Here is a 22,966-nt window from a genome sequence, read left to right on the forward strand (position 1 = left end):
AACACCTGTACTAAATATTTTGAAAGATAAACTTGAAAACAACTCTATAAAAGTATATGTTGTTCTGTTTTCCGAATACGAGAAAGTCGATGGCACAACGAGTATTTTTTATCATCGTACAAAAAACCAGACACTTTATTTTGCTGACGTCGAAAATTTGGACAACTTCTATTATAAAGTTTCCAACGAGCTGGTTAAGAAACACGACGATTTCGAGGCTAAAGGGTCGGGATGGTCTCTATGCGGAAGTCCTCACACGTTAACCGTTTACGTGAACCGATTCTCGCCTCTTCGCGCTTCCAGCTACGTTCCTCTTCCACCGAACATTCAACACAAGAGGGCCGTGTTAAATATACAGAACAGCGATAACAAGTGTTTTCTCTGGTGTATATTGGCTGCACTGCATCCTGTTTATTGGTCAAATCATCCAGAACAGGTTTCTAATTACAAACAATACGAGACCGACTTTCAAAGTGTAATGTCTGGCATCGAATACCCGGTGACATTGTCGGATATAACAAAGTTCGAAAATCGTGCCGGAAAACGCATCGCTATTAATGTATATTCCTTCACGTCAGATAAATATCTCGTGCACCCCGTCAGGATAAGCGATATCGACGATGACGATGCTCGTGTGATTAATCTTCTTCTAATTTCAAACGAGGATGTTCATCACTACACGCTAATTCGTTCACTATCACGTTTGGTCAAAAGTCAAACTACCAAGCATGAACATTGCATCGAAGTTTGCCCGAGATGCCTAACCACGTTCGACGATCGAAAACAACTCGATTATCAAAATTACACTGGACGTCAAATTGCTATCGAGAAACTTGCCGAACATAAAATTTATTGCGGTGACAACAGACCGGCTAGAATGTTGATGCCCGAAACGAACGAAGTCGAAGAATTCAAAATGCACAAGGCATTGTTGGAACATCCCGCAATCATCGTCGCAGATTTCGAGTCTTTCCTGAAACCACTCTCCTACTGCGAACCGGATCCCGAATTTTCCTCCACAACGCCGTACCAACTTCATCAACCTAATAGTTTCGGCTATGTTGTTGTGCGACGTGATAAAATAAATGAAGCATATATATACCGCGGGCCAAATGTAATCGAACACTTCCTGGAAAAAATGGTGGAGGAGGTTGAGGTAATTGGTAGCGTACTGCTTACATCAAAACCGATGGCACCTTTAACTGAAAATGAACTTCAAAATTACAATTCCACTGAGGTGTGTCCGGTATGTGATCAAAGTTTCACTGATGAGAACAAAAAAATATTCCACCACGATCATTTCAGCGGAAACTACATAGGTGGAATTTGCAACACGTGCAATCTTAAAATCCAGAAACCTAAATTCATCCCCATATTCTTTCACAACGGAAGCGGATATGATTTTCACCACCTGGTGAGACATCTTGGCTACGATCCGAAACGTATAGGTGTCTTGGCCGAGAATGAAGAACGCTACATTAGTCTCAGCAAGCAAGTGTCGATTCCGGGAACGAAAAATACAATCGAGATGCGCTTCCTGGATTCGTATAGATTTCTCTCTGCCAGCCTGGACGCTTTAGCGAACAAACTCACCGACGATCAATTCAAAATAACTAGAGCTAGTTTTCCCAACGTAGACATAGAACTCGTTAGACGTAAAGGGATTTATCCTTACGAATACGTTAGTGATGGTTCTAAATTTAACGACGACGCTCTCCCACTTCCAAGAGAATTTTACAGCAGACTCAGAGAGAAAGGAATCACGGACGAAGAATACCAACATGCGCAACTCATGTGGGAGAAATTAGAATGTAGGACACTCGGAGACTACCACGACGCATACTTAAAATTAGACGTGACGATACTTGCGGATGTTTTTCAAGCGTTCAGGAAAACGGCAACGAATATTTATAAATTAGATCCAGCGTATTTCTACAGCCTACCGGGATTAGCGTGGTCGGCAATGTTATTCCAGACAAAGGTCAAGCTGGAACTGATATCGCACGTTGACATGTTGCTATTTATCGAAAGAGGGATACGAGGTGGAATGGTGCAATGCGTACAGAGACATGCAAAAGCTAATAACGTACACATGAAAGAAGATTACGATTCAAATCGTGCATCGAATTACATCTTCTACGCCGACGTTAATAATCTCTACGGACATGCCATGGTTCAGAAACTTCCTTACGGAGGATTCGAATGGATAGATCCCACTTCGATAGACATTATTCATTTCGACGATAGCGAGTGTGGTTTCTTCGCAGAGGTAGATCTCCAATTCTCCGACCACCTGCACGACACGTTTTCGGATTTGCCTCCGACTCCCGAAATCAAATGTCCACCCGACTCGGTTCAGGACAAGCTTTTGTTAACATTGGACCCTAAACAGAGATACGTCGTCCACTACAAGAATCTCCGGTTTTTGATTGGGAAGGGTGTTCAGATAGTAAATGTTAGAAGAATACTGAAGTTTAAACATTCCACGTGGTTAAGACCTTACATAGAAACTAACACACAACATAGAACAGCTGCCACTTCCGATTTAGACAAGGACTTCTTTAAATTAATGAACAATGCGGTGTACGGAAAGACCATGGAGAATGTTAGAAAGCACGTAGACGTGAAATTAATTTCCGATAAGAATAAATGTCGGAAGTGGATAGCCGATCCTAGATTCAAGTCGAGAAAAATTTACAACGAGAATTTGGCACTTTTCAATCTAGATATAAAATTGATGAAATTCAGAAAACCAATTTACGTTGGCGCAACGGTTCTTGACTTGTCGAAACTTTACATGTTCGAATTTCATTACGACGTGATGAAACCCTTCTACAATGATAAGATATCACTTTTGTACACGGACACCGACAGCTTCATTTACAGCATACAAACACCTAACCTATACGAAGACGTAAAAAATCCTTCCATGCTTGAGTATTTCGATACTTCTGCGTATCCTCAACCCAACAGATTTGGGATTCCATCTCGTAACAAAAAAGTCCTAGGTAAACTGAAAGATGAATGTAACGGTGATATTATTGTCGAGTTCGCGGGTTTGCGTTCGAAGATGTATGCCATGAGAACAGAGAGTAGCATTACGAAGAAAGCAAAAGGTGTGGGCAAGAATACGGTGGAGAACAAACTCACCTTCCACGATTACATCGATTGCCTTTACTCACAATCGACGATACTAAGTATAGAACAAAGAATCCAAAGTGTAGACCACGTGATTACAACAAACGAAGTTAGGAAAGTAGCATTAGATCCGCACGACGATAAAAGATGTATTTTGTCTTGTGGAATCCACACGTTGCCTTGGGGACACTATCGTTTAGAAAATAGTAAAAATTGTAGGCAATGCAATTGAAAAAAAAAATAAACTTAAATAACTATAACTAAAATAAAAAAAAACTTTGACTGTCTCAAATTATCACATACACAATAAAAAACTAGCAAGGACAATGAATCTCTTTGGTTTCCGAAAGCAAACAATGGAGACTGTACACCGCAAGGCAGATCATGAATTTCTACCTTCCATGTTATCTAAACTCAACGGCCTGTTGATCAATCAATTTTCGGAACGTTGCTCTTCTTGCTGGAACAGGGACGATTTCGGATTCGCGACGATCGACGTGACGAGGAAACCCAACGACGGAAAATACAGAAACAAAATCAACGACTTTCAAAAACGTTGCAACGTTGTCCCGCGAACTCGACAATAATATCACCGTTACATTCATCTTTCAGTTTACCTAGGACTTTTTTGTTACGAGATGGAATCCCAAATCTGTTGGGTTGAGGATACGCAGAAGTATCGAAATACTCAAGCATGGAAGGATTTTTTACGTCTTCGTATAGGTTAGGTGTTTGTATGCTGTAAATGAAGCTGTCGGTGTCCGTGTACAAAAGTGATATCTTATCATTGTAGAAGGGTTTCATCACGTCGTAATGAAATTCGAACATGTAAAGTTTCGACAAGTCAAGAACCGTTGCGCCAACGTAAATTGGTTTTCTGAATTTCATCAATTTTATATCTAGATTGAAAAGTGCCAAATTCTCGTTGTAAATTTTTCTCGACTTGAATCTAGGATCGGCTATCCACTTCCGACATTTATTCTTATCGGAAATTAATTTCACGTCTACGTGCTTTCTAACATTCTCCATGGTCTTTCCGTACACCGCATTGTTCATTAATTTAAAGAAGTCCTTGTCTAAATCGGAAGTGGCAGCTGTTCTATGTTGTGTGTTAGTTTCTATGTAAGGTCTTAACCACGTGGAATGTTTAAACTTCAGTATTCTTCTAACATTTACTATCTGAACACCCTTCCCAATCAAAAACCGGAGATTCTTGTAGTGGACGACGTATCTCTGTTTAGGGTCCAATGTTAACAAAAGCTTGTCCTGAACCGAGTCGGGTGGACATTTGATTTCGGGAGTCGGAGGCAAATCCGAAAACGTGTCGTGCAGGTGGTCGGAGAATTGGAGATCTACCTCTGCGAAGAAACCACACTCGCTATCGTCGAAATGAATAATGTCTATCGAAGTGGGATCTATCCATTCGAATCCTCCGTAAGGAAGTTTCTGAACCATGGCATGTCCGTAGAGATTATTAACGTCGGCGTAGAAGATGTAATTCGATGCACGATTTGAATCGTAATCTTCTTTCATGTGTACGTTATTAGCTTTTGCATGTCTCTGTACGCATTGCACCATTCCACCTCGTATCCCTCTTTCGATAAATAGCAACATGTCAACGTGCGATATCAGTTCCAGCTTGACCTTTGTCTGGAATAACATTGCCGACCACGCTAATCCCGGTAGGCTGTAGAAATACGCTGGATCTAATTTATAAATATTCGTTGCCGTTTTCCTGAACGCTTGAAAAACATCCGCAAGTATCGTCACGTCTAATTTTAAGTATGCGTCGTGGTAGTCTCCGAGTGTCCTACATTCTAATTTCTCCCACATGAGTTGCGCATGTTGGTATTCTTCGTCCGTGATTCCTTTCTCTCTGAGTCTGCTGTAAAATTCTCTTGGAAGTGGGAGAGCGTCGTCGTTAAATTTAGAACCATCACTAACGTATTCGTAAGGATAAATCCCTTTACGTCTAACGAGTTCTATGTCTACGTTGGGAAAACTAGCTCTAGTTATTTTGAATTGATCGTCGGTGAGTTTGTTCGCTAAAGCGTCCAGGCTGGCAGAGAGAAATCTATACGAATCCAGAAAGCGCATCTCGATTGTATTTTTCGTTCCCGGAATCGACACTTGCTTGCTGAGACTAATGTAGCGTTCTTCATTCTCGGCCAAGACACCTATACGTTTCGGATCGTAGCCAAGATGTCTCACCAGGTGGTGAAAATCATATCCGCTTCCGTTGTGAAAGAATATGGGGATGAATTTAGGTTTCTGGATTTTAAGATTGCACGTGTTGCAAATTCCACCTATGTAGTTTCCGCTGAAATGATCGTGGTGGAATATTTTTTTGTTCTCATCAGTGAAACTTTGATCACATACCGGACACACCTCAGTGGAATTGTAATTTTGAAGTTCATTTTCAGTTAAAGGTGCCATCGGTTTTGATGTAAGCAGTACGCTACCAATTACCTCAACCTCCTCCACCATTTTTTCCAGGAAGTGTTCGATTACATTTGGCCCGCGGTATATATATGCTTCATTTATTTTATCACGTCGCACAACAACATAGCCGAAACTATTAGGTTGATGAAGTTGGTACGGCGTTGTGGAGGAAAATTCGGGATCCGGTTCGCAGTAGGAGAGTGGTTTCAGGAAAGACTCGAAATCTGCGACGATGATTGCGGGATGTTCCAACAATGCCTTGTGCATTTTGAATTCTTCGACTTCGTTCGTTTCGGGCATCAACATTCTAGCCGGTCTGTTGTCACCGCAATAAATTTTATGTTCGGCAAGTTTCTCGATAGCAATTTGACGTCCAGTGTAATTTTGATAATCGAGTTGTTTTCGATCGTCGAACGTGGTTAGGCATCTCGGGCAAACTTCGATGCAATGTTCATGCTTGGTAGTTTGACTTTTGACCAAACGTGATAGTGAACGAATTAGCGTGTAGTGATGAACATCCTCGTTTGAAATTAGAAGAAGATTAATCACACGAGCATCGTCATCGTCGATATCGCTTATCCTGACGGGGTGCACGAGATATTTATCTGACGTGAAGGAATATACATTAATAGCGATGCGTTTTCCGGCACGATTTTCGAACTTTGTTATATCCGACAATGTCACCGGGTATTCGATGCCAGACATTACACTTTGAAAGTCGGTCTCGTATTGTTTGTAATTAGAAACCTGTTCTGGATGATTTGACCAATAAACAGGATGCAGTGCAGCCAATATACACCAGAGAAAACACTTGTTATCGCTGTTCTGTATATTTAACACGGCCCTCTTGTGTTGAATGTTCGGTGGAAGAGGAACGTAGCTGGAAGCGCGAAGAGGCGAGAATCGGTTCACGTAAACGGTTAACGTGTGAGGACTTCCGCATAGAGACCATCCCGACCCTTTAGCCTCGAAATCGTCGTGTTTCTTAACCAGCTCGTTGGAAACTTTATAATAGAAGTTGTCCAAATTTTCGACGTCAGCAAAATAAAGTGTCTGGTTTTTTGTACGATGATAAAAAATACTCGTTGTGCCATCGACTTTCTCGTATTCGGAAAACAGAACAACATATACTTTTATAGAGTTGTTTTCAAGTTTATCTTTCAAAATATTTAGTACAGGTGTTTTCGTTTCATCCAAGAAACTAAGGATGTCACGGCCTGGTTCTGACTTAATTGAAAAATCCTGGAGTTGGTCGTTGAATGCAGATCTAATTGGTTTGCGTTCATTCGATAATTTAATTTGCTTGGAAGTGGAAGCTTCGGTTCCTGGATCATCGATTTTTCTTTTCACTGTTCCTCGTTCGGTCGATGGTTTGCAAATTTTGAGATGTTTACTTAAATTTGTAATGCTGATCATCTTTCCGCATCGAGCACAAGACTTAGAAGGTAACGAACAATTAATTCTCGAACCTGTTTCGCTACATCTTGCCCTGTGTACCGATAAATTGTTCCTTGAGATTAGCTTCCCACAAGTAACACATTCAGTTTTATCATTTTTACGATTGAAACTGGTGGTGGATGCCATTGCTTTTTCGAAAATCACAGAAATCAAAAAATCTAGTATATAGCGATACAATTTTCAGGTATGTTATTTATATAGAATTTTTTGAGGTGAAATAGAAAATGCACGATCACGTCAAAATTCAATCTGGTCGAAATTACTATGAAAAACCACGTGAAACACCTTTGAACTTGAAATAATAGATGGTATGTAGCTTCAAAGAAAGTTAAATACCTATTTTTTTTACAAAAACGAGGAGCGCTGCAACAGGACGTCCGTACTCTTCGGCTGCTCTCACGAGACTGACTGATCTGCAGTGTATGCCGTCTTATATAATAAAAACGCGGACCGTATTGAAAACACCTGTAATAATTAACCAATCAGAAGACGCCACGTTAGATATGACTCATGCAATATGTTGTGTAATAGTTTACTCCCTTATAGTTAATACAACAAAGAGCATTAGATATGAGTCATCACAATGTTACGTAATAACTTGTTGCAAAAACGTTGTGCAATAGTATACCCTTATAAGTAATACAATTAAGAGGTACTTAATATGAGTCATCACAATGTTAGTTACATGGTTCTAGTTAGGATGATGATTTTTTTTTTGGTTTGTTGGATAGGGGTTGAAGAAGACTATTTGTTGTAGTGACCACAGTATTGTTTTTTTTTTTTTTTTGTGTTTTCTGTTCTCTTACGAGAATTAATATAAGTTGCCATAGAACCCTCCAATTCATGACTTAGGAAAAATCTGTTTGCGGATTCATCACGTACGCCTATACGTGAGTAAAATATGAATAGAACCTATGTTCGGAAATCCAAAATAGCGACCGGAAGTAGGATTATCTTAGAAACAGTAAGACTTAGGAAAAATCTGTTTGCTGATTCACCACGAACGCCTATATGTAAGTAAAATATGAATAGAACCTATGTTCGGAAATTCAAAATAGCGACCGGAAGTGGGGTTATCTTGGAAACAGTAAGACTTAGGAAAAATCTGTTTGGTGATTCATCGTATACACCTATATGTAAGAAAAAGTATGAATAGAAGCTATGATCGGAAATCCAAAATAGCGACCGGAAGTGGGGTTATCTTGGAAACAGTAAAACTTAGGAAAAATCTGTTTGCTGATTCATCACGTACGCCTATATGTAAGTAAAATATGAATAGAACCTATGCTCGGAAATCCAAAATGGCGACCGGAAGTGGGGTTAGGGGGCCAGGAATCTTAAAAAAAAATATTATTTGTTTGTTTGTTTGTTTGCGTCACAATATAGGCGTGCACGCGCGTGTGTGTGGCACATCGTTCCCGAGAGAGAGGTTTACAAAGGTCACGATATACAAACATTTGACCGGGGCTTGGAAAATTACGATAAGGTGCATTCATCCTTCAAGGATAAGAAACTGCATTATTTACTCATCACGTTGTGTCAGCGCAACAAATAAAGGCGCTAAACATGGAGAGAAAATGAGAGTTTTTGAGGTTTGGTGAACCTCAATTAATAAAAATAAGTTTTTGAGGTTTTGGTGAGCTCCAAATAATCAAAATGAGTTTTTGATGTTTTGGTGCTGTTTTCTACGCTGTGAAACATCGTTAGCGCAATAAATAAGGCGCGGAACGTGGAGAGAAAGTGAGTTTTTGAGGTTTGGCGAGCCCCACCGAGCCTCACCGAGCCTCACTTTCGGGCGTTGAACCGGGCCACTAGGTCTACTGGAAACGGTGAGACTTAGGAAAAATCTGTTTGCGGATTCGTCATGTACGCCTATATGTAAGTAAAATATGAATAGAACCTATGCTCGGAAATCCAAAATGGCGACCGGAAGTGGGGTTATCTTTGAAACGGTAAGACTTAGAAAAAATCTGTTTGCGGATTCGTCACGTACGCCTATATGTAAGTAAAATATGAATAGAACCTATGTTCGGAAATCCAAAATGGCGACCGGAAGTGGGGTTATCTTGGAAACTGTAAGACTTAGGAAAAATCTGTTTGCAGATTCATCAGGTACACCTATACGTGAGAAAAAGTATGAATAGAACCTATGTTCAGAAATCCAAAATGGCAACCGGAAGTGGGGTTATCTTGGAAACAGTAAGACTTAGGAAAAATCTGTTTGGGGATTCATCATATACACCTATACGTAAGAAAAAATATGAATAAAACCAATAGTGTTCGGAAGTCATGCAGGTTTGGACGTGACGACGCAGTTCAATAACATAGGTTAGACCAAGAAAAAAACCTTGGTGATTTTATTTCGAGTAAAATGTTGGCAACACTGCGAGAAAATAAGGCTTATGTCTTACAAGAGCAAACTATTAAGTCGAGCCTCACTTCGAGCCTCACTTTCGGTTGCAGCTCTGTCTTTATGGTTCTACTCTAAAGTAGGTCAAAGCACGTAGAGGCTCTCGTGTAGTTTAGCACGAAAAAAAATGAATAGGTTAAGTTATATCACGTAAGATCGTGGCATTCGTATCAAGTACGAGTGGGAAAAAAAAGAAAAATAGGAAATTTTACAAAAACATCGCTAAACGCTAAAACATCGACAAAAATGTGTCAAAATATGTCAAAAACTGATTTTCAATTGATAAAAAAGAGGCTACAAATGCATACCTACCAAGTACGAGTGGGAAAAAAATGAGATGCGGTGAAAATTGCACTGAAAAATCGTCAAACGCTAAAACATCGACAAAAAATTGTCAAAATATGTCAAAAACTGATTTTCAATTGATAAAAAAAGACAATACCTACTAAGTACTGCGTAGAAACGCCCAATATACACTACTTTTATGCACAGTAAAGCTAATCGGGACTGGACCTACAGTTAAAGTGGGATCCGAACCACTATGTGCCTCCACCGGGTATCGAACCCGTGACCCCTATTACAAGGCGGCGACGCTACCGCTGCGCTATCGGGGAGACCTTTGATGTAGCTAAATGGAAGAGTATGAAAATATAAACTGGTTCCTGTACTTTACACTCATATTTTTCGATTTAACACATTTCATTTCGTTATTCTGTTCGAACATCAACTAACTGAATTTTATTTCTGTTAGTAACAATAAAAATAACAAGGTTTCTGTTTTTTTCAAAGGTGAAATGAACATGCAAGTTTCCAGGGGGCGACGAATCTGTTCGACACCCCTCCCGCCTCCCATGTCTGGCATAGCCTTTCGGCTCTTTCTTCAATCTTGTGCTTTTACATTGCAGAATGAGGTCGATGACATCGCGTTCCACCTTCAAGTTGTGAAAAGCAACAACAGCGCCATAAGGTCACGTATGCGGTCGAATAGGTATTTCCTAGAAGTGCATTACATGAAGACTCAGAAGGAGTTGCGGAAGATTGGAGATCGGTAAGCACGCTTCGTTGTCAACCCATAAACAATCTGACAGCGGCTGCGAGAGGTATGAAGGTTTGCACGGGTGTCCCAACTTTCGAAACCCGCTCTTTCCAATAAGCAAAACACTTCCTTATTCTCTGTCACACCAGAGTTTTGTTGCGCTTGAGACCGAGGATGGATGAAGTGTATCCCAGGATTATTATTTGTTTTCTTGTTATTATTTTCTTGCTACAGCCTGGGCGGTTCATAGGCTTGACAACCCTCCGGGAATCGAACTCACTCTTCCGGTCTCCCGGCAGAAACTTTATCTCTAGGAATAGCGAGATTGAATATCATATTTTTATTATTATTATCGTTTTATGGTATTTAATTTTGAAGAATTTTGTTTTAGTGTTAAGGGGGCTTAATTTTGTTTTGTTTACTTACAAATTGTGGTTGCTACGTTGTTTTGACAAAGTTGATTCAATTTTGTATTTACAGTAGCAAGACCAGAAACAGATAACAAACAGGTGATATTCAGGACATTAGTCTTCAAAACATTTTAATATGAAGGGTTTGAAGACTGTAAAGAAATCTTCCGGAATTTTATTTTAAGGTTCGCAAGCCTAGTGGTTAAACACCCAGTGCTCTGATAAGATTGCAGCAAGCACATACGTACATAGTTAATCGACTGTTAATAATTACACTTTGTGAAAAAAGCCGAAAAAACCCCAACCAAAAAAGCAGCGGAAAAAACTCAGTTATTTTCCAAAAAAAGACGGTTTCTTTCCGACCACTTCCAACTCTAGTGCCAAGTGGGCTTACATTAATTTTTAGACTTATTTTACATCGTTTTCGATAAGGATTTATTATATATATATATTTAAATTTATTAACTCAAATTAATTTTGGTTGTTATTAAGAGGTATGTGGGCGTACGGTCTAAGGCGCAAGCTAGGGTGCCCACAGGGGGGATTATGGCGCAACTTGCGCCATCGAGATTTTTTGGGGGGATTTTTTCCTTTCAAATAATATAAAATTCAACATTTATATCTTTTTCGAAAATATATGTAAAGATTTTACACCTTAAATTTAATACTCAATCAATTTTAGACTTACTGTTGATATTGAAGAGTGCATATTGCCTCCTCCAAAAAAATAATTCTCAGTCTCCACACCAGAATTTCCACAACAGTCTAAGACAATAGCAATACACAAGAATTGGATATCCCCTCAATGTAATGCTCAATCCCCCCTCTAACTAAAATACCCTCCATAATCAAAGACTTAGAGTTGGATACTGTCCCCCAAAACGTAATTCATAATCCCCCCAGAACCCACATGTCAGTTAAGGCCTAAGATGTAAAATCTGGATATCTCCCCCCCCCCCCAGGGGCGGCGCCAGAAATTTTCGACAGGGTGGGCAGAAGCTCCTTATTGATAGATTAGGGTGGGCAGTATAAATGTAAGACCATGTATGTGTCCGTAAGACGTATGTATCCCCCTCTCTCTTACACTCCCGATTTTCCTCTTACTTCTTTTCCCTTTCCTTTTCTTGTTTTCCTATTTATTATTTTCTAATCTATCTCGCATCTTGTTCCATTTCCTTTCGTTTTGTCTCTGATGGACACAATTATTTCAAGTGTTTATCCATACCCCAGCCATACATTCTAATCACATTCTTTCCTGCATGTTAATACAGTGAAATAAATGTGAATTAGGTTTAAGCTTGTGTTGCACATACAAGGCACATACTTGATTTTATGTATTCGGCGACAAAGATAGAAAGTGCGATGGTAGTCAATCGTGAAGTTTCTCGTAATTTAAATGCATGTTTCTGAGCATAGTATTTTCATCGTATGAGTTTTTGACTGAAAGAGTTTTCTTACTCCTTGGGGTCACTTTTCTTAGCTTACAAGGTTTGTACAACTGAGAAATCTATCTGAATGTTTGTAGTAGCGGCGATTGGGTGCCAACATTTGAGGGGCAAGAACAATATACTTTTTCTTTATAGAAAAGGCTTAGCATATAGAGGCCATAGTGCGGGGGCAAAAAGTGGCAAAATGTGGCAGGGGAACTGCATCCCCCACTTCCCGCTCCTCCTAATCGCCGCCACTGAATGTTTGGATTAAAATGAACGTCTTATTAGGAATGATTTAAAACACACACGGAAAACAAATTCTTTGTTCATTGTCCATGAAGTATTCCTAGGCTAATGAAAGGCTATTTTGACAAAATATCACTCATAAGTAATAAGTAAAATTGAAAAATCTGTTCAGAATTGAAGATATTATTAGCTAAGTTGCTATTCGTTTTCTCAACTGTCATGTTACTAATGCGGGAGAAGCAATACAGGTATGGTTACATGAACATATTTTTTGAGGTAACAAAATGATTTAGGACAGAAGGAATTCATCGAAGTTGATCACCGTACAAGTAATAATTCTTCTATTTTTCATAATGACTTGGGTTGTATGGTGTGACCATTTCGAACACACTAGAATGTCAACCTCTTACCTGTGCAGCATACCCTGGAAACTTTATTCTTTCAGGGCAACGAGTCCCTAACACTTGGAACCACTGTAAAAGTAATAATTTATGAGGGTTTGTATTTTGAGTGTCAGCATGTGTTTGTTTTCGCCCCTTGGTTACTTTCATCTGATCACCATTGAACCTTATCGCCGTCATTATCAAAATTAGCAGAAAAATGACTTTAAATAAAACAAATCAACCACAACTTACTCTTTCAAAAATGGAGTTTATATTAGTTCATACCTCTTAGAATGTTGAGGTGGTAGTTTTAATTGCACAGCGTTTCATTAGTGGATCAAGGCAGCTAATTCCGTGAACAATGACGTTGCTTTCCGAAAGTCTCAATTATTTGTCTCAGGCAATCACCCTCTTAAAATTTACGCATCTTCTGTGGTGATAAAATGCCACGTTTGGTGCGACTTCTTTCTGTATATTTTTCCCAAATGGCATAACGATGTCGCATTATAATGAAGAGGTCCTGTGTTCGACTCCCCCCCCCCCCCTCTGGTGGAAGCATAATGCACACTGGTTCGGACTACACGTTAAACTGTAGGTTTAGTCCCGATTAGCCTATCTGAGCATAAAAGTGGGCTTAAAAACAAACTAACAAAATTGTCTTCTGGATACTTCGCGACATAACTTCCTTTCTTTACTTCAGCTGCGTGTACAGATTCTGTTGATATTTTCGGTTGATTAATGTGGAAAATTTATGTGTGGGACAAGGATTTCTAAATAGGATAAGCCACTCATTAGTAGATAATTGAATAATTGTGTAGCTTTTTCCATACATAACTGGTTTGTAGTGATTATTGTGATTCCTTCTTATTAGTAGAATGAATATAAAGTTGATATTTGGCATACCATATTGATATTTGAAGATAACAGGTATATAAAAATTGTAATGAAATAAGAAAAGGAACACTTCTGGAATTTCAATGCAGAGTTAATTAAAACTATATTATACTCTCTAGCATATTTAAACCCAAAGGTTTATGGCTGCAGCAACACAAGCCTTCCATCTGTCCCTATTCGGGGCAAGATCAATCCAATCTTTCCTATCCTTGCCGATTTCTTTTAGGTCCATCTCGACGTTATCCCTCCATCCTCGTCTTGGCCTTCCCACTGGTCTCATACCATCAGGTTTCCCTACAAGAATCCTGTAAACTATTCTTTCCTCTGCCATTCGTGTCACATGGCCTGCCCATCTAAGTCTTCGTGATTAAATTATTCTAATAATAATTAAAAAGTCGAAATAAACAATAGTGTTGGCGGAGGAAGTAAAGCTAAGATGATGTTTTTATTTGTTTATTTGGATTATTATTTTAACCATACCCAGGCTGGGATTTATATACCTATGTGGAGGCCCGGAGCTGCAGTCCTCAAGTTCAACCTAATTTCTGATCTAATCTTGATCATACCCTGCATAATTTTGAGCCTCCTAAGCTTACTAACTGCTTTTAATCATGGAAGTATTCATTTGATCACAGTTTTTGTTTCAATAGCTCTAGTAGTTGCTTTCACTTTCTAATGACAAAATTGGCTTTTTATGGGTTGATAATATGTGAACATTTCTAGCATAGATAATATTCACACATAAAATATCGAAACATTCATATAGCTATCTCCAAGTATATGTACTTATTGAATTTGATCGGGTGGGCAATCGGGTGGGCACAGGAATTTTTGGGTGGGCGCTTGCCCACCCGTGCCCACCCCTGTCGCCGTCCCTGCCCCCCCCACCTTCGATAATACCCTTAAACACTTTATTTTCTTAATCTAATGGTTTAAATATGGTGCATTTAAAGGGGGAGATAGAAAGCTCTTGATAAAGTGTTAAACCTTAGATTGTCGAGGGATTTCTGTTGTGGAGAGATGGTATCCACACGTTTTCGACCCCGAACGTGCCAGAGGAGAAGCTGGAAAAGACTAAGAAAGTACTGACATCCTATTAAATTAATATTCTTGAAAGCCTGCAAAGAAATGTATGTAAAAATTTCCTTGCTCGCTTCGCTCGCAATCTTGTGTTGCTAGGATGCGTGTTTGGCGCTTTGCTGAGGTGAATGAGAAGTTTTTATACTATAGCTGCATTACAAGACAAGCGATATTCTCGATTATGATCAACGATTTTAGGAGTGGTCTTGAGTGATGAGCTCCCTGTTTAGGGAGAAGGGGCAAATCAAGTATAGTGTTTAGTAAAGGTAAGAAAAAAGTTACTTTCGGTATACACGCTGTCGTAATTAAATACTTTGTGCGGATTACAATATGGTTTGAGGGCGTGCATTATATGATTTGGGGAGGACGCATGACGTGATTTGGGGGGGGCACTCCTGTACGAATGAGTAGTGTAACCCGGTCATCGAAATCTACAACAACTGGGGATTCGTCGTGCTGACCAGACGTCACCCCGAAACTGTTTGGATGATCTCCCACCTCTGGTTGGAATGAGGCCGGCAGTTGGTAGGAGTCACTGGCTGCTACTCCACGTGTCATGTGTCTCCACATTAGTCTGCGAGGAGGGCACAGATAGATTCAGTGTTGACACATCATTGCAATTAAGTACTGAAATAAGTGCGCAAGGAATGATTACTGACATGATTAAATGCGAAAACAATATTCAATACTGGAGTAATATCGAATGAAGTAACAATGAAAGTGATTACAGGAGTGAAAGCAAAGAGCACCACCAAAGTAGAGCGAAATTACTTCAAAGGTGAACTGGAAGGAAACCAAAATCCAATGTGGGAACAAGAGCAAAATGTAGTGCCCACCAAAAGGAAAGGGAGAAAATAAAAATCGAACGAAATAACTGCAAGAATTAAGCCCAAGAACATCCATTCTAACAATTTGTTTCTACTTGTCGACAAGTGACCTAGACTTCGTAAGAGTCCAGGTCGTTCACACCGATCACCTTACATTATCAACACCAAGATGTAAGGAGTTTCTTTCCAACAATCCGAGAAGCCTGAACAATGTAAATATTTTTTTCAGGATCCGCAAAGCTCGACAGTTAAGCGAAAAGATCAGAAAGGACTCGATCGCAGGATTGAATCAAACTTTAGGTTTGACCCAGTGAAACGTGTCACTCCGCTGATCACGTGAGTAGTTGTAGCCAAGTCAGTAGATTCGATTTGTTCCTTCTTCTAGCTGCATAAATAATTTGCTTATGTTTTGTTATGTTGGCGATAGTAGTAGGATAGTCAAAAGAATAAAACTTGTTTTAAGTCCAATTCATGTCCGCATTGGATAATCGAGACTGTATCTTCACTTTAAAGTGAGATCCGACCCAGAACACAATGTGCTGGGGATTGAATCTATGTGTATTCGAACTTGGATATTTCCAATCATTCGGTAATTCGAACACAAGTTTATCCCCCTGAAATTCCTATTGAAACAAATGTTAAAAGTTCATATGTAATTAAAATTGTTGAACCTTTTATTCGGATAATTCAAAGGCAGCTCTCCAGAGACAGCCCTAAGTAAGAGAAGGTTTCTGTTGCTGCTATGCAGCCTCCACCATCTCCTCAATAACGGGATTGCCCACCCATTTTGTGTGCGGGTGCTCGCCATTGAACCGCCACTGGGCACTGATTCGTAAAAGTCTTCTTATCTGCCCTCCGTTGTGAGTTATTGGCAACGGCAATGGCATATTAAAGCATGGCGAGTATACTAACTTAACATTAAAGAAAAAAAGTATAGGTTCTAAGAGAAGTGGAAAGAGGTATGAGGATGAAAGGTGGTATCGCTAAAGTGTCAAGAGTATGGGATAATATTAATTCTCCTCCAAATATGTGAGCCAAAGCGAAGTGTACAGAACCGAACTGGCTGGTCAAAATGGGTTACATACTTCCTTTAACTCAGTTTGCCAATGCCGGTTCTTGGTGTGTCAACTGTTCACAATAGTGCCCCCCCCTTTAATTCAGCACTCAGTTTTCCTACGTTTCAATGCGTTATTCTCGCACGATGATATAAGCAACTGGTAAAATTTGCATTAACCAGTATTTTCCTTTCATTACAGATCCTCAAGTGTGAAACCTTCGCTACTGCTTGTCTGCTCTAGCTGCATGTACTTTCGGGTGACTTTCTGCTTTCCTCCTAATTTCATATTAGTGCTTCTAAGTGTCGTCCTTCCATCACATCGTGCCAATGTAATTTATCTAAAATATACTAAAGCAAAACATGTATATGTTTCAAAGATTCTTTAATTATCATTCGTTACCCACAGGATCAGCTTAATGTGTCCACTTTCGGAAGCCTGAACCCTTATTTACAAAGAAACCTCCACTGGAGAGTGTAAATACACAGAGAAGTGTTAATACTCTGATAAATAGCTTTGAAAAAGACCACAGGGCTCCCCAAATGGCGTACAGGCTAACGCGGTTGCCTAGTAATCAAGGGTATCGGTTTCGACTTACAGTTAAGGCGCACATTCCATTTTAAACTGTAGATGCTATCCCGATTACATATCAATATCTGAACTAAAGTGGACATAAAGCTTGGGTAGAAAAACAGCACATTTCTGAACCTTTTGTGTTTTTCTGCTTTTGTCGACTTTTCTCCCTTTCGGTCGTAGGAGCTGGGAACTAACAATGTGCTGTGATAAATCTTTCACTGTTTTGAGCGACTTTTGTGCATTTGGCGACGGAAAGTCCACTTGGGAGGCCAATTACTGGAGGAACATGTTACGTACCGGATGAGGGTAGAACTTTTCTTTTCACCCCATTCTAACGCAACACGTGTGCTTGAAGAAGCTGGACCAAGCAAAAAAGGGACGCTTGACCACCAACGACGCAACTTCAGATTTCCGCGCCTAAAAGTTAGTCTGTTGAATTCGAAATTTCAAGTTGTCTTTAAATAGTGGCAGAACGGACAAACACATACAGTCTAGCGCCAGTTTTCGATCCGACAACACCTCTGCGACAGTCGGAGTAAAGATTCGGGACTTTGTCTTTTTTTTTTCTACCGCGCTGTGTGTTTTACCCTGCGTAAGTGAGTGACAGTGGACTAGTTGTATAAATACGCAGTGTTAATTAGTGACCTGTGCACTGGATTCGTGTTTTTTTTTTGTGAAGAGGAACATTAATACAACTATGGCGGGTTAAATCACAAGAGAAGGAGGGGGCCATGGGTCTTCCTATTCTGCATGAAGCCAACGCCGCAGATCATCGCCGCCCAGCGTCGCGGCGCCACACCACTAAAACGCCGCCACAAGCGCCTCGAATGCCACAAACGCCACATCGCTACTAAATGATGTCCGCAGCCCAATTTGAAGCCATGTAATGATACCGACGAAAGCCGCCAGCCGAATCAGCATCCTTGAGTACTTCGACGCCGACGCCCGGCGAGAATTCTACAGAGAGAGAAAGAGAGAGAGAGAGAAATGGGAAGATGAAGCGACACCAGCCCTCACTTAGACCTACCGTCTAGAAGAGAAGATTGAGAGATGAAGCGACACCTACTGCGTCTTGAGACGACGCCGACATCCCGCGTAAGATTAACAGTGAGAATCCGCGAATACCCCCGGTAAAGAAACTTCGCCTGTTTTCGCCGTCCCCCGAGTAGAGAGAGAGAGAGACGATGCGAAGAAATTAATCGCTCCATCGCGAGGCAGACAAGATGGCAGAGAGGCTGTTTTCCCTCATCTAAATCGCCGTGATGTCGAAGCGCAGAAGGAAGGTGTGTCCAAGAAGTTTGCGAAACGCCGCTACAAAGAAGTAACGTGGGGAAGTGTTAGTGTCGCGAGGAGGACCGCGGATTGACGTCACGCCACCGTTTAGAGGACTACGGTAAACGTCGCTGGAACGTCTAGAACGCCGAGATGGTACAGTATACTACTGTTAATTTTCTATATGTGTGAGTGATCATCGACCCAAGACTCCAAAGATCGGCCGTCGGACGAAAAGATACCAGTATTTAAATTAAAAGTCGCAAAGGCATTGATTAAATTTCTTGCCAATATCATCTAAATTTCAAAACAATTGCTAATTAGGAAGATCGATTCACAGCATACTGTTGTTTTTCCACGCTCTGCGCCGAACTGTTGAGTAATAATGTTTATTTACGTCACCTTATATGCTTTACTCGGTAAATATTTGATTAAAACTGCATAAATCGTGTATCTCTTCCAGAGTTCACCTCTCAAGTTTGTTAAATGAGGAAGTAAATTAACTTCGTGCTATTTTTAATATTTTAGAGATATGGAGATTACGAATACGAGAAAACCTCGTCTAGAGAATATTTACGCTTGTTTATTTCCTGGAATTGTCCGACCAGCGGGTGATCCCAAGAATGCGCTAACTTTGTAACTTCCGTGAAGCATCGACTGAAAGGCAAACGCGTGGACCTAAACAAGAGCCAGCGTGTTCGAAAGTCGTCGAAGATGAAAATGACCTAAAAACCATCTCTTGGGATAAAATAATACAATAGCATAATAACGAAAAAAAAACCTCTAAAAGTAATATCAGAACCCCACATTAAATCGTGACTAAATTTTCTTTAATAATACATCCAATATGAGGGACCATAAACTCTTAGAAATTTAACTTGAAAATTGCTAGACCTGGAATCTGCTGGAATCCAGTAGGCACCAAAGAGACTTAATATAAAAGGAAATTTCGAAAACACAAACAAATTAAATTTAAATTAATTTCTTAACAATGTAAGTGTAGTAAAAACCATGTACATACATTTATATACTTATTATTAATTAATATAATATAATATAAAAGTTTGTTTATCTTTTCCCTTTTTTAATTTTTATTATTATTATTATTATCAAGTCTACATTAATTATTAGCGTATTTTATGTCATATTTATTTATCTATTACATATCTAACAATTACAGTTTCCGAATAATTAGCATGCTATCAAAACTTAGTACCCTGTATTACTGATTCACGTTAAATTGTGCGGCTGTGATTTCATTCTGAGATCTCATAGCAGCCCCAGTCTGCACGGACATTGAACCTCGCACGGCCACTGTCGCTCGCGTGGAATGCAGAGTCAGCTTCGTGTCGCATAACCAAGTTGACACGGAGTGCTGACGCCGGTATCTTATCGGGCGTGTGTCCTCAACACATAAATGCAACAACGGCGAGATAAATAAGAAACTACATAACCTCTTACAGTAAGTGTACATTAGGAATCGACATCCACTAAATTAATGAACTAGTCCAGTATTTCAGTGCATTTAACTTTATCCAAATAGCAAATTCTCCCCACACACTACAATAAAGCCTGATCTGGAAACCAGACAGGGAACTTGCGTCCGTGCAGACTAATCCAAGCAATCATTCACTCCAATCTAAACTCTCACCCCATCATACTCTCCCCTCAAGCTTGAAACAGTTCTGGATACCAGAACAGAATGGTTGTCCCTCCTGTAGATAGCATTTCCTATCGTACTATCTGTACGATAACTAAAACTAACCAATAAACTAACATAAATTAATCCATAACTACTATTAACAAGTTTAATTAATTACCAATCATACAAATGCACAGTAAATGTACAAGAAATCTTTAAGACTTGTTCCGGTCACCAGAACGGTCTATTAAAATAATACAAACTAAAAATTATTAAATGTAGCTATGTATAGAGTCTCCATGTATTTTATTTTTCTTTTTTTTGTGCTTGTATTTTATGTATGAAAATAAAGACGAGAAGAAGTAGGATAAAAAGGCGGGGAACCCGTTTAAATTCAGGAAACTGACGTCCTGGTTTATTTAAAGGTACCAGGACATTAAGAGCATACCCTCGAAAGTACGCGGGTGGAGGCGGGCTACTTCGGGAGGTTTCCCCCCTTTAGATATGTATATGTGTTTCAAAAAGTATTATATTATAATGAGATGTAGTGAAAATGTAGTGATCCAATGAAATGTATGATAAAGTTATGAATGTATACATTCTAAAGGTCAATAAATAGTAGTGTTCGAAAGGTTTAACAACCTTTCGAAGCCTAAGATTATAAAAGGGAGCTCACTCCCCGAGCTCGCTCTCATTTGGATTACTTTTATCATCGAACGCTCATTTGACGCTCATTCGACGCTCATTCTGGAACATGAGTCTCTGATTACACTTTACTCTACAACACATTACAACTACAGAACTACTACGACGGAACACGAAGTTACGGCTGCCTAGCATGCAGCGAGTCGCGCGGGATCGCTCGGATTTGTGAGCCAAGGGTCGCAGGATAGAACCTTGGCATCAGTCACCATTCGGTCTGCAAGAAGCATCTGGACAAGAACATCACTCACCTACCAGGTATGAACAAGCGTAAATAACCTTTAAATTCAACCTTCCATATCTCTTCCCTCTTAATCGGAGCAGGTTCAGCTAACAGATACAATTAAGCTCTACCTAAAATGTATAATTGAAACATCCCTGTGACCTCAGATCCCAGGTAAGACGGGATTAGAACATAGTGGAGGTGCTTCAGGCCCTTTTTGCAATTGAGTACCCTTCTGTACAAATTGCTTTAAATTAAAATAGTCTCCCCCCTCCCACTTTGGGAGCATTTTTTGAAAATAAAATTTTAGTAGTTACAATTACATACTCCCACAGTACGCTTAAGATGCGTCAGACCCAGTGACAATTTTTGTATATTACCATATGGAATACAACCCCTCTTTTTCTTTTTGTGCCGAGTCCCCCCTCACAAAATCTAGTTCTTCTGCATAACATTCACTCTGGACGTATTTGAGCATCATTCACACAGGAATGAAAACAATTGCTTATATTTATTTGACAGACGACATATTAATGAAATAAATAACTGCATACCCATACTTTCATTTGTTCTTTGGTCAGCACGACGAACTTTAGTCTATGAATACGTCACAGATAGCATTGCACGAACACCTAGATTCCTCCCTCGACCAAATCATAGAGTTAGCTACTGCAATTACGGCGAACCCAATAAATTCACGACCTTTATCCCCAGTCCCCTCCCCTCCACTAACACGGTTAAGATCTGCTAACAGAAACTACCCTCAATTTGTACTAGGACTAGAAACACCTAACAGAAACCGACACCAACCCTTAGCAAGCACTCCAGCTAACGTTCCTACTACATCTAACAATACTAATAGCCCTGATAACGTTACTGTAGAAATTCCCACCACTAACATGGCCACCCCAATCCCGACTGCGTTATATCCAACGCGATTTAGCGGGAATGACCCAAAAGAGGTTGACCGCTTTTTCCTCAAATTTCAAAATATAGCACACGCCGCGGGGTGGTCGGAAGCTAAGCGTAAAGAGATGTTGCCTTTATTTTTGACTGACACCGCTTTGACTTATTTTCATGATACACAGAAACGACCTAACTTTGCAGACCTAACTTTGCAGACCTGACATATACACACATCAAAAATGAACTAAGTACTTTGTTTAGAGGCTCGTATTTATCAGCGGATCCCGTTCAAAGAATTCTAGCGAGAAGACAATCAATTACAGAACCAATTCACACCTATGTTATTGCTAAGAAGGCATTAGTCCAGCAATACTTCCCGAACGCCACTGAAGAACAAACTCTATCCTATATAATCACGGGACTGCGAGCCAAATACATTGGTTGTTTAACTAATAAGCACTTTGCCAAAACAGAGAAATTAATAGCCCACCTACAAAATTTTGAACGCCAACCGTTATTGATTAATTCCCGTATGATGGAGGAGAATTTTGAAATTTACCAGGCAATCGCACAAGCAAGCTTGCAGCATCAGACATTGACCCAGACGCCACTTCACAGCTGTTCTCATGCACAGGTCTACTCCATGGCCGTATTTAGAGGGGGGGTTTCTAGGGTTCAAACCCCCCCCGAAACTTCTGACATGTTGGATGAATGGAAGTTCAGAAACCAAAATCTGAAACAAATTTTCATTTTTTTTTCGAAGCATCACAAAAATACATGAAGACAATGTTGAAACGATCGAGCTAGAATTTTCATACATTTGGAATTCTGAAACT

General features: G+C 39.9%; 1 protein-coding gene across 1 annotated transcript in view; it reads left to right on the forward strand.

Annotated features, from left to right (window-relative positions):
* Window positions 1–19,147, forward strand: part of LOC145978174 (uncharacterized) — a 49,477-nt gene extending 30,330 nt beyond the window's left edge. The window contains exons 9-11 of the mRNA XM_083110614.1: window positions 10,354–10,496; window positions 17,011–17,140; window positions 19,121–19,147. Of these exons, the coding sequence (XP_082966740.1) occupies window positions 10,354–10,496; window positions 17,011–17,140; window positions 19,121–19,147 (300 nt within the window). The remainder of the gene's footprint in view (window positions 1–10,353; window positions 10,497–17,010; window positions 17,141–19,120) is intronic.
* Window positions 19,148–22,966: the final 3,819 nt, after the last annotated feature.

Source organism: Lepisma saccharinum, chromosome 24, assembly GCF_977018435.1.
Source record: "Lepisma saccharinum chromosome 24, izLepSacc3.1, whole genome shotgun sequence".
Lineage (NCBI taxonomy): Eukaryota > Metazoa > Arthropoda > Insecta > Zygentoma > Lepismatidae > Lepisma > Lepisma saccharinum.